This window comes from Stegostoma tigrinum, chromosome 9, assembly GCF_030684315.1.
Source record: "Stegostoma tigrinum isolate sSteTig4 chromosome 9, sSteTig4.hap1, whole genome shotgun sequence".
Lineage (NCBI taxonomy): Eukaryota > Metazoa > Chordata > Chondrichthyes > Orectolobiformes > Stegostomatidae > Stegostoma > Stegostoma tigrinum.
Window position 1 is genome coordinate 26,939,267 of NC_081362.1, and position 18,483 is coordinate 26,957,749.

Sequence of the window (18,483 nt, forward strand, 5' to 3'; positions counted from 1 at the left end):
CCACATCACTACTGTTTAAAAATATCTGTTCTGCAAACTTCCGAGTATGGCAACATTTTACTTCAGCAACTTGAACTGGCTCCATTTACCAGCCAAAAATATAGAAATAAATAAACCTGAACACAAGAGATCATAGCTGATCCACACAGAAATGACAACATCAAGGCAGCAATTCATTTTGCATCAAGTCTGGGAGTAGGGTTAAGATAGGCTAAATTTTCCACAGATTTCTGGATCATAATATCAAGACCAAATGGAGGCCCTAAGCTTCCACTTACCAGCTTAGAACCTGCTCAGCAATTTTATTGGGAGTGGCCAATCCTGTACTACCATTCAAGTAAGGATGTTGCCAGATCTGCTGAGTTTCTTTTGGAATTTGTGTTTTTGTTTTAAATTTCCAGCATCTTCATTTGTTTGTTTTATCTCAAAATAGACGTCCCCTCAAACAGATCGCTTCAAATAAAAGTATTGAGTGGTTGAGAGTGATCTAACTCGCTGAACTCTTCTCAAGTGTCAGTCTAGATCCAAGCTATTCAGTGACACAGAAAATTAAACATCTTCCATTGCAGCTTCCTACCCCCATGCTACAGGTGCTCCCTATTTGAATATGGCCAGACAACTAATAGCCACTATATGATGTATCTTAAATAAAGACATTAACAAACTTAATGTGATTAATCGGGTACTGAGAGATCCCCCTGTTTTCTTTAAGTTCAAACTTTTGATAGCAATATTTTCAAAACTAATGAAGGAAATATAATGTTTTCTTTCTTCCCATGCTGCACATTTCAAAATAGAAACAACACATTCACAGATTCACAATCCCTCAATTAAAGCTAAACAAATAAATAATTGCAAGACAATTAAAGAAAAAAAACTGTTATCCACATTTTCATAACACAATATTCCATGTTCTCATCATAACGCAAGACGTCCCTTTTTGAAGACATTTATTAATTTGTCAGGATGAACATTTCTCTTTGTCAAACAGTTTGACAGAGGTGGCTACATCAACCCAATTTGTTTTAGAAACGTATTTTCTTACCAACATGCCTTCCACAATAGAAAGATCAGAAGCATGGTACAGGGAGAATGAAGCAACCATGGCTGACTCAGGAAATCAGGGATAGCATAAAAGCAAAAGACAAAGCATATAATGTGGCAAAGGGCCATGGGAAACCAGACGACTGGGAAGCTTACAAAGACCAACAGAGAGCAACAAAAAAAGAAATAAGAAGGGAGAAACTTAAATATGCAGGTGAGCTAGCTAGTAATATAAATGAAGACTGTAAGAGTTGCTTTAGATATATAAAGGGCAAAAAGAGGCAAAAGTGGATATTGGACCACTGGGAAATGATGGTGGAATAAGGAAATGGCTGGGGAACTGAATAATTACTTTGTGTCAACCTTCATGGTGGCAGACACAAGCAATCTCCCAAAAATTCAAAAGAGGCAGGGGGCAGATATGAACATGGTGCATGAAAAAGTGCGAGTAAAATTGATTGGCCTGAAGGTGGACAAATCAATTGAACCAGATGGACTACACCCCAGAGTTCTAAAGGAGATAGCTGAAGAGGTAGTAGAAGTGTTAGTGGTGATCTTTCAGGAATCACCCAAGTCAGGGAGGGTCCCAGAGGGCTGGAAAATTGCTAAGGTGACTCTCCTGTTTAAAAAGGGAGTAAGGCAAAAGACAAAAAAATTATAGGCTGATTAGCCTAACCTTGGTCGTGGGTAAGATTTTGGAGTCCATTGTAAAGGATGAGATTTCTGAATATTTGGAAGTGTATAGTAAAGTAGGGCAAAGTCAGTATGGTTTCATGAAGGGGAGATCATGCCTGACAAATCTGCTAGAATTCTTTGAGGAAGTAACAAGCAGGGTAGACCAAGGAGAGCCAATGGATATCATCTACCTGGACTTCAAGAAGGCCTTTGATAAGGTGCTGCACAGGAGGCTGCTGAGTAAGATTAGGGCCCACAATGTTAGAGGTAGGGTGCTAGCGTGGATAGAAGATTGGCTGTCTGGCAGAAAGCAGAGAGTGGGGATAAAAGGATCTTTCTCAAGATGGCAAGTGGTGCTCTGCAAGGGTCAGTGTTGGGACCACAACTTTTCACATTAATGATCTAGATGAAGGAACTGTGGGCATTCTGGCTAAGTTTGCAGGCAATACAAAGATAGGTGGAGGGACAGGTAGTATTGAGGAGGTTGTGAGTCTGCAGAAGGATTTGGACAGGTTAGGAGAGTGGGCAAAGAAGTGGCAGATGGAGTACAATGTGGAAAAGTGTGACGTCATGCACTCTGGTAAGAAGAATAAAAGCACGGACTATTTTCTAAATGGGGAGAAAATTCAGAAGTCTGAAGTGCAAGGAGACTTGGGAGTTCCAGTCCGGGATTCTCTCAAGGTAAACTTGCTGGTTGAGGCAGTAGTCAGGGAGGCAAATGCAACATTGGTATTTATTTTGAGAGGACTTGAATATAAAAGCAGGGATGTGCTACCAAGGCTCTATATTGCTCTCGTCAGGCCACATGTGGAGTATTGTGTGCAGTTTTGGGCCTCATATCTCAGGAAGGATGTACTGGCCCTAGAGTGGGCTCAGAGCAGGCTCACGAGAATGGTCCCAGGAATGGAAAGCTTAACATATTAGGAACATTTGAGGATTCTGGGACTATACTCATTGGAGGTTAGAAGAGGTTGAGGGGGGATCTAATTGAAACTTACAGAATACTGAATGGCCTGGACAGAGTAGATGTTGGGAAGATGCTTCCATTGGTAGGAGAAACTAGGCCTGAGGGCACAGCCTTAGAGTAAAGGGAAGATCTTTTAGAATGGAGATAAGGAGAAACTTCTTCAGCAGAGATTGGTGAATCTATGGAATTCACTGCTACAGAAGGCTGTGGAGGCCAGGTCATTGAGTATATTTAAGACTGAGATAGATAGGTTCTTGATTATCAAGAGAATCGAGGGTTACGGGAAGAAAGTGGGAGAATGGGGTTGAGAAACTTATCAGCCCTGATTGAATGGTGGAGCAGACTCAATGGGCCGAATGGTCTAATTTTTGCTCCTATGTCTTATGATCCAATGGTCAATTCTCAACTTTTTTCTGTGAAGCTCTTCGTTCAATGAACATTATCTCAAAGAAAATGATTCATCACCTCTTGTGCTATGAGCAAACTTTTCTCAAATTGCCCCTTAAATAGGACTGCCTTAAGAACATTAGATAAATCCACCCCAATGTCTATTCCCTCCAGTGTTTCAGTAGCTAAGGTGTTTTCAAGCACCCTCATTTTCCTTGGCTCTTCAGGTCAATGGATAATATTTATTCTTTTTTCCTACCAAGAAAATGATAAACTGCTATACAATATTTGCATCTGGCAGATTGGCTCATGAAGCTAAAAATAACTAATTTCATGTCGTCTGGACCCAAAGCTGGAAAGTTTACTGCACATTTCTCTGAATATAATTTCTTTACACTTTATTTGCTCTCATAACCTGCTAATCATAACATGTTTTACAATGGAACTCAGTTCCAACAGTTCACAAATGGCATTGTTTCTAATCTGAGTGCACAGCCAGTTCAAATGACCAATCAAACTCCTTAGCTGGTCTGTTTTTAACTTGGATACAAGAGATTTCTTCTGTGCGGACATGGACCTACCTAGTGAGATGAGATTGACCTCTTCTAAGTAAGATCATTCATCAAAAGTCACTCCTGACTTGTTCTGTTTAATATCTGATCCTACATATTTAGAGGCCTCTAAAGTTTGACAACTAATCTTAAATTCCTTTTTTTATCTTATCTCCCACACATTGCTCAAATTCTGTAAATATCCTCACAGAAAACATCAACATGCACCATAACAGTGCTTGTCAACTACTTTTGGATATCAGAAAAACATTGTTGTGTCTGTTTTAAGCTGAATGTAACGTACTTTGGACAAGATATACCTTACAGAGAAGTATCACACCCTAGCTGTCATTCAACCCATAAACACAATTACTTAATTTTTGTAGCTCCCCTTCTTTTCACCTATTTTGGCCACTGAGTATTTCTTCAAAACCCTAAGTTAATAGTCTGGCTAGTCTGCATCCTGTACATTGTACAGACATTGCTATTGAGCATCGGTGGTGAAGGGATTGAATACTTGTGGATATGGTGCCAATCAAGCAGGCTGCTTTGTCCTGGATGGTGTCAAAATTCTTGAGTGTTGTTGGAGCTGCATCAATCCGGGCAAGTGGGAAGTATTTCATCCCACTCTTGACTTACACCCATAGCTGGTTGACATGCTTTGAGGAATCAGGAAGTGAGTTACTTGCTGCAGTATTGCTAGTCTCTGACCTGTTCTTATAGCCATTCTGGTTTGTGTGGTGAGCCCAGTTAAGTTTCTGTTCAATGGTAACCCTAAGGATGTTGATAGTGGGACACTTGATGATGGTAACTCCATTGAATGTCAAGGGTCAGTGATTAGATTGCCTCTTATTGGAGATGGTTATTTCCCTGCTATTGTGTGGTGCAAATATTACGTACCACTTGTTAGCTCAAGCCTGGATTTTGACCAGATCTTCTTGCATTTGAACACTGACTCCTTCAGTATCTGAGGAGTCACGAATGGTACTGAAAATTGTATAATCATCAGCGACATCTCCACTTCTGACCTTATGATGGAGGGAAGGTCATTGATGAAGTTACTGAAGATGGTTGGGCTGAGAATACTCTGAGGAACTCCTGGAGCTGAGATGACTGGCCTCCAATAAACATGACCATCTTCTTTTATGTCAGGAATGACTCCAACAAGTGGAGATTTTGCCTCAGATTCCGGTTTTTCTGGGTTCCTTGATACAACATTTGGACAAATGTGGCCTTGACATCAACGGTTGTACTTTCGCTTCACGTTTGGAATTCAACTCTTTTGTCCATGTTTGAACGAAGGCTGTAATGAGACCAGGAGTTAAGTGGACCTGGCAGAACCCAAACCGGGCATTGGTGAGCAAGTTATTCCTGATGATTGAGAGTAGACAGATTGTGGTAGTAATTCATCAAGTTGGATTTATCCTACTTTTTGTGTATGGGACATAGCTGGGCAATTTTCAATGTTTTCAGGTAGATGGCAGTGTTGGAACTGTACTAGAACAACTTGGCTAGGGGAGCAGTAGGCTCTGGAGCACAAGTCTTCAATGCTATTGCTAGAATGTTGTCAGCGTCCATAGCTTTCGCAGTATCCAATACCTCCAACCATTTCTTGATATCATGTGGAGTGAATCAAATTGGCTGATGGCTGGTATCTATAATGTTGGGGATCATTGGAGGAGGCCAAGATGAATCATAACCTTGTTGCTTCGTGCTGAAAATTGTCGTGAATGCTTCAACCTAATCTTTTGCACTTTTGTGTTGGGCTCTTCCATCATTGAGTATGGGGAAATTTGTGGAACCTCTTTCTCCAGTGAATTGTTTAATTGTCACACCATTCACATCTCATGGTGTTTCCAGCACATTTCGTTGTCTTGGCCTCTACTCAGCATCCTATCTCTTTTTAGCCTATGACAAGATCTCCACCTCTTATCATAGGAATTCTTCTCACAAGTTCATAGTATTTTCCTGGGATCATATTTATTCCAGGTGCACTTTCAGAACACACAGCACATTTTCTGGCCTTCCACTCTTTACCTAATTTTGCTGATCAATAGCACTTATTTCGTATCCCTCATCTTGCATGTTTAGCCAATGTTTGTATTTGCCAATGGCTTGCCCTGCCCTCCCTCTAATGGTGGTATTTCTACATTCAATAGCTCTTTTTGGTATATGTGTTACTTTGATGCCAACTTTCCTTTGTCATCTCTTAACCTTCCATTGTTGGTTCTTTATAACTGTCCAACACATGCGTATGCAAAAGTGCACGATGCCGCATCACTTTCTATAACTTGATTAGATTCTGCAAATGTGTAATCAGTGTCAATTAACCTCGCATCTTAAAAATCTGATTTCCGTGCTATAAAGATACTATTTTTTCATCACTACATACAACTTTACCAGGATCTTCCATTCTTTCTGTCCTTTTTTTTAGAATGTACCCCTGTATTAAAATTTACTTGTGACGGCTTTATTTAATAGGGTTATTAAGTCTTCTCTGAAACCTCAGCCGTAATGAATGCCTTCATCCTTGCATGTACTGCATTCTAGTGTTCACAGTGGAGATAATTACAAACTCTTTTCAAGTTGGTAGATGATCACTCATTACAGAAGGAATTTTTGGATTTCTCCAAAAAAACCTTGAGATGGATTGTGGCTTTCAAATATATGTAGTGAGTCTGTCACAGAGACTGCTTATGTCGGGGAAGATATTAATTTATAATTTTAAAATAACTAAAAGAACTGTGGATGCTGTAAATCAGGAACAACAACAAAATTGCTGGAGAAGCTCAGCAGGTTTGGCAGTATCTATGAAGGAAAAAAACAGAGTTAACATTTCAGGTCCGGTGAACCTTCCTCAAAATGGGTTGTTCTGAACTTCTCCAGCAGTTTTGTTTTTGTCCTTAATTTCTGACTTGATCCACTAAGATTTTATAAAGCATTGTATCTATTTGTCAGTTATCTTGTTTGCCATTATTCATTTCTCTTCAGCATTTATTATTGCAGACTGTCTAAATCCAACTGTCATATTCACAAAGTGTAAAATAAAAGCAATTTTTTCCCGTACCTTCAAATTCATTGCAATATCTTTATCAAAGTTTTTTGCTAACAGGAGACTCACTATGAACTATGATGCTGTCCTATATATATCCATTTATCAAATTTATCACTGAACTCTTCTTTAAATTTAGTTTATGCTTTTCCTTTACTTCCTCATCCTTTAGTAGGATTTTTAACTTTTGAGAGGATGGATCAGCAAACTGATGACAGTTTTGATATAATTAATGCTGTTTTTCCCTGGAGAAGGTTATGTGAACAGTAAATCCACTGATTTCTCCAAAGCATCTGGTTTATCCTATTCCATGCCCAGTTTCATTTGAGCCTATTGACGTATATGCTGTTCAACAGGGTTATTTCACATTACACTACATTTGTGCTGATAAAGTGGTCTACATCATCTGATAGAGGGAATCACAATATAGTTTGTGATTTCAGCATGTTGTCATTCCCAAACCTGGAGCAGTTGGAACTCTCAAATTCCTTTGCCTTATTTTGATCCTTACCATTTAAAGAATCTAGATGAAATTCTAGCCAATCCATTTGACATACTGTAAATCCACTGTCCAACACAGTATAACTGAATGAGTTTGTAACTAAAGCATTGGTTCCTGACAGAAGCTCCTTGTATCTAGTGCAATTCTTCTGGCTGATCAATACATCCATCTTATCCTTCTGCGCTATGCATAATTTTAACAACTTTGTTATTCACTGAACAATTTTATTTTGAATCACGTCTAAAACACCTGTTACTCATAAACCAGGCATCTCTGGTCTTCATTCTTCTGTTACCAATTCCCTGTTCCCTGAATTGATCTGTTATCAATTCCCATTGTCTGCAATAATTGCCAGAAGTACTGTCTATCCTCGTCACATTTTGTTTTCATTCTCCTTTCATATCGTCATTTTCAGTCTGTAAGTGTACATTCTCGCATTGTTACGTCCATTGAATCCTCTATTTTTTATATTATTGCTGAATTTTATTTTAACCAACGGAAATTAATGTTTCCCCAGGAATATTTTAAGACTCCGAGCATCAGTTCCAAAGCATGATGCATTCTGAAAATCTAATTCCAGTGAGTATAGGTCATGTCCAAGTATTTGACACCAGTGCAGCCCAACAATTTAAAGGTAAACAATGAGTTAAGATTCCCCAAATATAATTTTTGTAACTTTGCCTATAGTCTGTTAAATTTTATCATGTATTCTTCTGCAGAATATCCATCCTGCTTTTATCAAAGTCTGGCCATGCCTCTTAAACATTTAATAGATCATTCTTAAAAATAAATTTGGGCCAAAATAAATCTAATAGATTATCTAAATGTTCCTCACTGTCCAAATCTCAAGCATCTAGTTCTGAGTATACTTTGCACCTGGTCCTGCTTCTATTGGAAGCAACATGTCAAGGCCATCTATGTTTTTATTTTGGCTAGGATTTAGCCTATGCCTGTTTTTCGACTTCATCTTTCATCAATCATAAGGCTCAGCTTCTCAGAACATCCATACTTGGTTTTAGATACACTTCTGAAACTGACTCAAAATATAAATTTCCTTCTGAACTCTGAGGGTGGGATTCCACCCCACCCCAGAAGCACTGAGAAGGGGAAATAATGGAATGGGTTGGCCCTGGAGATGAACTCACTTCCTTGTAGCCACCTCAGCAAGTAAATGCTGGCAAGAACTTCCAAGGGAAATTATCTCAACTTGCCAACAACTATAGCGTGTAAGCTGTCAATGCATAGTCATTAGAAGTTTTCAACTTGCTGCCTTCTCAAACACCTACCTCTAATTAGCTGGCAGCCTCAGCGTCAAGGCACATGATGGGGCATGGTACCCAACTTTAATGACCTGATTGATAGGTGATCCAGTGAGCTATCTTGCTAATGGCTGGCATGTTAGTAGCCACCTATCATCCTCACAATCCCCGCTTCGCTCCAAGCCCCCACTTTGAAACTATATGGAAATATTTTGCTTCTTTACCTTTAGGCAATCATCCTCGGAAACCAATTTCATTTGGATCCAAGCCAGTCAGTTACACAGTTAAGACAGGACATCTTCTTTTATGACTAGAGTTTATTGGCAGCACCTTCTACCTTTCAATAGTACATATGTTCCCTATGTATGTTCTCAGACAATTAATAGCCACCGCTTCTTTCTTCCTAACCTTAACAACAAATGTAACAATGTGATTTTCCAGCTACTAAACTTGGGACCCTTATTTTAGTTCTGATATCAGGGTCATGAAGACCTTAGAAAATCCAGGCCATCGTCACTTTACAATCACCTACATGCACTAATCTCACCAATCCTTAAGTTCAAGGAAAACACAGGTGAAAATTGAGATGGATCTCCTTTTCTGCCAGAGAATCATATTCATACTTTTTTTTCCACAGCTTCTAGCATCTCTTCTACCCTTAATCACTGTCTCCTCAATTTCTAATGCTTCTTTGAGGAGCTTTAGTCTGTGGAATAGAGGTAAATGGCTGTCTTCAGTCTTCTCCCTCTGCAATTCTAGTAACAACATCAAATGATTTATTGGATCCTGGTCATGCCTGTGAGTCCCAACTATACAAAACTGCAGTTTCACTGCAACACATAAGTTGAACTGAAAACAAAAATGCTGGACATCACAGTAGGTCAGGGAACATTCATGGAGAGAAAGCAAACTAATGTTTTGAGTCTAGATGTTTTCAGTACAGATTTAAGCATCTGTTTGTGTTTACCAGCTCAAATAGTTACCATTTGTTCTGAGATCTGGTTTTGGTACTTCCATACACCTGCACAACTTGTCATCATATGTCCCTCTATTTTCTGTCCTGTAAAACCCTCAGGCTGATACAACAACATGAGCAAAGAATCCAGGCAGATGACAGCACAGAACTGAAGGACCAAAAATTATTAGAGATGCCTTCTTTCAGTTGAGACAGTAAGCCAATAATCCATCTGCACTCTTAAATGACCATAAAAGAATATATGCCACTATTTCAAAACAAACCTGGTGGGCAATCTCTGGTATCCTAGCCAATATGTATTCCTCAATTAACACCACTGAATAGTGAAATTTACAACCTTATCGCCAAATTGTCTGCAGCATTTCCTACATTACAATAGCTAATGCAATTTTGAAAGATGTTAAGAGTTGTAACATGCAACATCTTGAAATTGAAGATAACTGCAAACAAAAGGAGATGATACCAGCCTCTTGACAAGTCAAAATACTCCATATGGTATGGAGTGATAAATTATAACAGTGTAACATCAGATGGTACCTAGCATAGAGGAACTTCACATATGTAGAAAGATTAGACAATTTGGAATTGTTGTCTGTAGAACAGAAATAAGGATGAAGAAGCACTCCACACTGTGTATTCATCTCAATATCCTGGCAAGTTGCACATCACTTGGAAGATAATTTCACTGCCTGTTAAGTGCAGAATCTTCCTAGCAACAGTTCAGAGAGTGTTGCTAGGCAGAAGTCTTGCATAGGGGCCCCTCTAAAGCCCAGTTTGTTTGTACAACAGTTATAGGCCACAAAGTATTCTTTTATTTCACATTTAGAAGCTGTTTCTCCTCAAGTCACCCGGCATTTTGTAAATTAACTGTCATTTACCAAGTTATACATGCCGACATCCTCGACAAACATTTGCCTAAAATATCATCTATTTCATATGCTGGTCTGATTTGATGCATTAAATGCAGATAACCCTTTCTGAAACCAGATTGCTAACATAACTTCTGAGGATTATAGGTAGCCCATTGGAAGTTTATATTTTTACACTTCAGAGTCTGAATAGAGAAAAAAAATGCTGTAGTGATTGTAACGAGATCTGCCAGGTGGACCCCAATTGGGGCTGTTATTGTGGTCCAATCAGGGAGACTTGGCTGACAGATAAAGAGTATCAGACATTGTATTCCCTCTGAGAGCTGGCTCTGAGAGAGCTGGATCTGTGTCAAGGACTTTCTATGTGTAAATAAAGGGTGACTTGGTGGCAGGATACGAGCCGCTGTGGAGCTATTTCAGAGGCAATAAGAGAAAACCATGGTCCTGAAGAAATTTGCTCGAAACAGTCATTTTTGAGTTGGCGGGGCGGGGGGGGGGGGGGGGGGGGGTGTGGTCAGCATTTCTGGCATCATGCCATTACATGGGAAGCTTGACTCGTTTGATCTTGCCATCGAATACTGGGCCCAATATGTGGAAGGAATGTGTTGCTTTGTCAGGGCTAATGACATTGAGGCAGATGGAAAGCAACAAATAATTTTCCTGACAGCTTGTGGACCTACCGTTTTCTCGGTTATTAGGAATCTGATTTTCTCTAAGGTAACAGGTGCGAAAACCTTTCAAAAGTTGACAGATTTAGTTCTGAGATGCTAACAGTTTTACTTGGCAATTCGAGAACCACAGAAATCTGTATCAGGAGTTTTGACTTGTAAGGCATTTGGCTTTGGTTTAACCCTTAATGAGATGCTGAGAGACCGTTTGGTAAGTGCAATTAACCATGCAAAAGCACCCATTAGCTGAAGCTCAAGTGGACTTCAAACAGGCTTTACAACTGGCTTTATCATTGGAAAATGTGGCAAGTGGAGCACTTGAGGTGCAGGGTATTCTGATGGAAGTGCCATTCTGACAGCTTGGGGAAAAACCACTTGAGTGAAGGCAATTGCATGGCCTCATTCAGGGCGTAACCTGATCAGCCAGACCACAGCAAAACCAAAGAACAAAGCCAAGCCTCAGTCAAACGGTTCAAAATTTTCTTCAGGAGCTAAGTCGGCAATCTATTGTAAGCTGGTATGCATAAACAAGACACCAAAAGACCCAGCTACATCTAAAATCAGTAAGAGCGCTCATAGCCCAGAATCTGGAGAGTGCACACCCTGGAAAGTCCGCCTCCATCTGGTTTGGAATGTTAAATTACTTAGCAGCATCAAAACCAGAACAAATTAAAGTAACTTCTGGTTAACTGGTCACTTGGTTCTAACAGAGGTTGATTCTGATGTGGCCATTTCAGTTATTGCAGAACCCTTTAACAAAATTCATTCTGCACTCCAACCCTTAAGTTTGTGCAAGACCTAAACTAGACTGAGAGCCTATATCTGGGAGCAGGATGCACAGATTCCCAGAAATATTGGCCACAGATAACAGACGATTGTGTACCAGCAGGGAATTTGAGTATTATAGTATTCAACACTTGAAGACAGCTCCATAACATCCATCTTCCAATGGTCTGTCAGAAAGAGCAGTCCAAACTTTGAAAGCAGGCTTCTTGAAACAGCCTACAGCTTCACTAGATACCAAACTGTCCCTTTTCCTATTTGATTATTGAACCACCCCTCATAAAATTATAGGGATAGCACCAGCAGAGTCGTTAATGGGAAGAAGACTCCACACCAGGTTAAATATGATGTTCCCAGTCTTGGTGGGGAGATGGGGGCGGGTGGTGATTTCAAACAGCATCAGGAATACCAATGATAGACAGAAGAACCTGCTAAGTGAGAGAGACAGATTACTTTAGGGGATGAAATTTGGTGTGGGAACCATGGGAATAGCGCTGTATGCATAAGAGGCATGGCCAACACAAGGTCATGTCCAGTGATGTATGAATTTTGAATAGGTGCAATGGACCTGAACAAGCACACGGACCATATGAAAGCTGCAAACTCGCAAACGGTGTGGAAGCAAAATGTGGCCAGCTCCTCGACAGCCTTTCCAACTGCTCCAGAATACATGGGTTCTCCCTTTCCACCAAGCATTTAAGATACCTTGGAATCCAAGATGGATGCCATCACCTCGATGCCTTTGCTGGCTGAAGAAGGGAATGAATTTCTTCCGAGACACTTAAGGTGAGATACCATGCGTTACGTGCTGGCTGCATCAGAGGTAGAGTTGAAAACTGACCTGGTTTTAAAATGCCCCAGGAGGTGCTGCAAAAGAAAACAGACCTACGCCCTTGGACTCAGAGAGGGAGGGAGAAGCTAGGTGGACCTCAAAGGATATGAATACTCTGTTTGGGGCTGTTAATCCAGTTCAATCAGGGAGCCCTGATTGACAGTTATGAACAAGAGTGTCTGAATCCTGTTCGCTTTATGGATTAGCTTTGAAGATTAGTGTCAAGGACTCTCCGCATTAAATTAAGGGTCACTTGGTGACAAGATACCAGTGTTTGTGGAGTTATTTCACTAACCACCCACACGCAAACAAAACACTTTAAAAAAAAGTTAGGATTAGATATCTGCATAAAGCAAGGTTCTTCATACAATGCTGAAACTGGCAAATGTGTTATGCAATTAAGTAGAATATATCACACAATTCATTCACCAGGAAGAACTGGTGGGAACGCCAATTATGCGTGCAACATTATCCCAGAGGTAGAGGATATCATTTTGGACTTACAAACATTCCCACATTTTAGTAACATAAGACAGACAAAGCATGTTCATATGTTTGTAATTGTGACTAAATTTGCCTGGAACAAATCTGTCACTCCCCATCATGAGAGACTGCATAGCTTGAAGGGCACCACTCCACACCAGGCATGGCTGGCCATTAGACTCTTCCATTCTTATCATCTGATAATCAACTTGTTTGACCAAGTTGTGAATGCACCTTCTGTAGCAATCAAGTTCTAGCATGGTGCTCAAATATTAATGTTCTGCCTCAGAGATATGGGCGCTACCCATTGTGCCATAACCTCTCAACAAATTGTTTATTCTCAGCCAAATTAAATTTCTCATGATTAAAGGAACACATTGACTTACAATCAAAGATCTAATCTGATCCCAGCAGTCTGGAGACAAAGGCATTAAATTTTAATCATGAAGAAAGTCAGTCAGTAGCCAAGGTACAATCGGTTTGGAAATAAAAACGGGTTATTACTAAAAAGATGTGGATGCTGTGGAGAGGGTGCAGAGGAAGTTCACCAAGATGTTGCCTGGTATGGAGGGTGCTAGCTATGAAGTAAGGTTGAGTAGATTAGAATTATTTACATTAGAAAAATGGAGATTGATGGGGAACCTGATCGAGATCTACAAAATCAGGAGGGGTATAGACAAGGTGGATAGCAAGAAGCTTTTTCCCAGAGTGGGGGACTCAATTATTAGGGATCATGAGTTCAAAGTGAGAGGAGGAAAGTTTAAGGGAGATATGCATGGAAAGTTCTTTATGCAGAGGGTGGTGGGTGCTTGGAACGCGTTGCCAGCGGAGGTGGTAGACATAGACACGACAGTATCTTTTAAGATGTATCTGGACAGGTACGTGGATGGGCAGGGAGCAGAGGGATACAGACCCTTACAAAATAGATGACAGTTTAGACAGTGGATCTCGATTGGCACAGGCTTGGAGGGCTGAAGGGCCTGTTCCTGTGCTGTAATTTTCTTTGTTCTTTGTTCTGCCAATGTAAATTGGCTGTAATGCGACTGATGAATAGGGAAACGCTATTTCTAAAACACAAACTTGTGTTGGCTATAATGTGATTCCATCAGTGTGCGAAGGAATACAAGATGCCGACATCACAAGACCATTCTGTGGGTTTTGTCCAGAGCGTGTGCAATATTAGCGCCAGTCTCTTGCCTAGCATCACATGATCGTTTTGCAGGATTTGTCGTGAAGTGCTTTCCGTGAGAGATACAGTACTCCATGATTTTCATTATTTTTGCAAATTCTTCCATGTTATGCACAAAAAAAAATGTGTTGACACATGAAAAGAATGTTGGCAAGAAGCATCCTGGTGATAAAATTGCAGATGGTGAACGTAAAAGAAAAGTTATAACACTGGAGGAGAAGCTAAATGTTATAAAGCGTTTTGAGTATAACGAGAGATCATGTGAAATAGTTCATGCAACAGGAATAAAGGAGTCCACGTTATGCAACATCAGAGACAATGCAGAAAAGATTAAAGCAAGGTGTATTGCAACCTCTAAACCTCCTCCCCCATACCCCATATCAAGTATCTTGACATTTTTTTCAAGGTACAACGTTAAATTTATTTCATTATTAGGTATTAAGTAAACATTTATGCAAACTGTGCTATCCTTTGTGTTAGGTTTTTTGAGTGATTTTTGTGCAATTTTGAGTGATATTTTCGGTGGTATGCCCCTAACCCTGCTTTTCCCATAAGTCCCGTTATTTCTATAGCATGATTTTGTATAATGTGATGTTGCACAGGAATGCGGCTATCATGTTACAGCAGAACCGGCTGTATATTTAAAAATATCTTATATATTAAAAGATTTTCAATGTGAATAAGACATTTTGGAATTTTTAATGGATTTTATCTGAAAATTCAAATAAACAAAAGCATCTATGATTTGCACAGAAAAACCCATACAATTTTATTATTCAGAAACATATAATAACGTACAAAGCACTTATGCAGAAACCAAATGAAGTATATACATATGCACTCATGCCAAACCATTTACTCCCTTCATTGAACAAAAAGGACATTAACAACCAGTCTTATTGTAGGAATAAAACATTTAAGTAATCAAGTATTATGTCCCGAATTGAAGCATTCGCCAATGTAAAACTTCACAAGTTGATGAGAATGAGTAAAGACGAATGGGAAAGATGAAGGGAAGGTTGAAAATAAACTATCATTTGGGATGGTCCCTGCTGTAACTTGGTGGCCATGGAAAGAGCGCTCATGAGGCAGACCTGCAGGTTAATCAAGCTATAAAACCTTCTATAATTTCCCCATTATTCAACAAAGGAAGATAAAGTGCTACATAATTATACAAAGAAAAAAGAATCATAATGATTGAAGTGAAATTAACTGATACATGACAAGATTCAGCAAAATGTGTTCTCTGCCTGTGTGGCATGGAGACATATTGGCCTTGACTTGAAATGGAAGTCTCCTACAGAAATAGGATAATACTGAAGAGTCATACGCCTCCTTGCACATGATGTTGAGACATATTTCAGTAGTGTGAAGTAGTTCAACACCAAATATGCCTTTATTCAGGAATATGCTATTGTACATAAATATTGAAATAAGGATGTCTATCTTTGAGTTATATGCCAATATCTTCTGCACTGAAAATCTGTCACAAAAGACAGTATTATTTTGGAGCTTTACGATCAAACTTCCCAGACATTTTGATAGCCAATTCCAATTCATTGAAAAAATAGTTAATAGTTTCAGGTAACCACAACAGTTAGAATACAAAGATACAAAAACATTTACTAATCTACGGTCATTCAGATTTATGAACATTGACAAGAAGAACTTTCCACCAATAGGATGGATGAAATTGGACAGAGGTAATCAGTTTGCACATATATCAGGTGGAATTCTATACCAGTATGCAACTCTGCACTACTATGAAAACCACCAAGAAGTGCTCACAGCAGATAGTGACTATAATAATAATGACCCCTAACATTGATGTAGAATTATGAGATTTTGCAACAAATATGCAGATTAAACCTTCCATGTTCTTGTCATTCAGCAATCCTTATTCACCGATTTTACTCCCTCAACTGACTGAACATGTATAACTCATGACAAACAGCAAACACAGGTTGGAATGGCTATAGCATGATAATTATGACACTGTTATTTTCTTCCAACATTCCATTTTTATTTAAAGATGGAACAAGTTGTGGTGATATCTGTTCCAAATTCTAATCAGTAGTTGATGGGCATGACGATATTTTAATAATAGTGGCAGCTTTTGCACTACAATGAACAAAACTTGGGTGTTGGACTGACAGAGTGGAGGATTTAGAGGATGATAATGTGACAAGCCATGTTTTGTCTCCTTTCATTGGTCATTTCACTTCAGTAAGTGTGGAATTGAGTCTGCTTATGAGCAGATGTGATCATAGCTTTGAAACCTACCTGAGACTTTCCATGGCTAGTTCTTGTTTCTCCTTCATTTTGGCTAATGCTGTGTTTTCTACTTTGAAGCGTTCAATTTCTGTTTCCAGTTGTAGGAGTTTGGCTTGGAGTTGTCCGGATTGATCATCTTCTATGTGATTTAAAAAATACACAATAGTTTAAACTATAATTCTTTTGTTTAACAGCCATAACAACATTAAATGATTTATTGGATCCTGGTTATTGTTTTTAATTTGAAAAGAACATCTAGAAAGATTGCTATCCAAGGAGAGCGAGTCATTTGGATACAAAATTGGCATGAGGTAGGAGATAGAGGTTAATGGTGAAGGGTTGTTTTTCAGATTGGTGTCTTGTGACCAGCGGTGTGTCGCAAGATTAGTGCTAGGTCCATGGCTTTTTATCATTTACATAAAGGTTTTGGATGTGAATATAGGAGGAATGGTTAGTAAGCTTATAGATGATGCCAAAGTTGGTGGTGTAGTGGACAATGAAGAAGATTATCTCAGAGTACAATGGGATCTTGATCAGATGGCCAATAGACCAAGGGGAGGCAGATGGAGTTGGATTTAGATAAATGTGAGGTGTTGCATTTTGGTAAGGCAAATCAGGGCAGGACTTATACACTTAACTATTGGTCCTAGGGATTATTACCAAACAGAGACCTTGGAGCATAGGTTGATAGTTCCTTGAAGGCTGATTCACAGATAAACAGGGTAGTAAAGAAGGCATTTGGTACACTTGTCTCTATTGGTCAGTGCATATAGTATAGGAGTTGGGATATTATGTTGCCACTGTACAGGACATTGGTAAGGCCATTTTTAGAACACTGTGTTCAATTCTGTTCTCACTGCTGTAGGAAAGAAGCTGTTAAACCTGAAAGGATGCAGAAAAGATTGACAAGGACATTGCCGGGGTTGGAGGGTTTGAGCAATAGGGAGAGGTTGAACAGGCTGGGGCTATTTTCCCTGGAGTGTCAGAGGCTGAGGAGTGACCTTGTAGATGTTTATAAAATCATGAGGGGCATGGATAGGCTGAGTAGCCAAGGTCTTTCACCCAAGGTGGTAGAGTCCAAAACTAGAGGGCATAGGTTTACGGTGAGAGGGACAAGATATAAAAGGGATCTAAGGGGCAACTTTTTCATGCAGAAGGTGGTGGGCATATGGAATGAGCTGCCAGGGAAAGGGACGGAGGCTGGTAAAATCACAACATTTAAAAATCACCTGGATGGGTACATGAACAGGAAGGATTTAGAGGGATGTGGGCCAAGTGCTGGCAAATGGAATTACATTAATTTAGGATATCCGGTCAGGATGGACAGGTTGGGGTCATGCTGTATAACTCTATGGAAGCCTTCCATCTCATCGTAGGGCTATATCTTGCCACAAACCATCTAAGTATCATTTTGGAGAGGCCTAGCAAATTTTCTTGAGCTATTTTCCCAAATACGCCTCATTACCTGTGCACCACACTATGGTAAGAGATAGCAAGGTGTAGAGCTGGATGAACACAGCAGGGCTAGCAGCATCAGAGGAGCAGGAAGGCTGATGTTTTGGGCCAAGACCCTCTTTTTTTCTGAAGAAGGGTCTAGGCTCGAAACGTCAGCCTTCCTGCTCCTCTGATGCTGCTTGGTCTGCTGTGTTCATCCAGCTCTACACCTTGCTATCTCAGATTTTCCAGCATCTGCATTTTCTACTATCTTTCACCACACTATGGTGCTCACTTATCTTACTGTCTCATTGTCATAAGTGGAAGTTCTTACTACAAACTGGGATATCCCAAGATCTCTGATACTGGCGTTATCTTTGAAATGCAGCTATGCACCCGGTTGTGTTGGCAGCCTGGAGTAGTCCATGACTGTTCATAAGTGGGAAGCAACCACAAACCAATGCTTCTCAGGGCACATATGTGGTTCAGCTGAGACTTCATTGCTCTCACATGTGCACATCCTTACATCTATTGCTTT

The 18,483-nt window shown here is 39.8% G+C and overlaps 1 protein-coding gene across 1 annotated transcript in view; it reads right to left on the reverse strand.

Annotated features, from left to right (window-relative positions):
* Positions 1 to 18,483, reverse strand: part of si:ch211-140l13.3 (centromere protein J) — a 169,064-nt gene that overhangs the window by 57,964 nt on the left and 92,617 nt on the right. Inside the window, exon 8 of the mRNA XM_059648436.1 lies at positions 16,521 to 16,650. Coding sequence (XP_059504419.1) covers positions 16,521 to 16,650 — 130 coding nt within the window. The remainder of the gene's footprint in view (positions 1 to 16,520; positions 16,651 to 18,483) is intronic.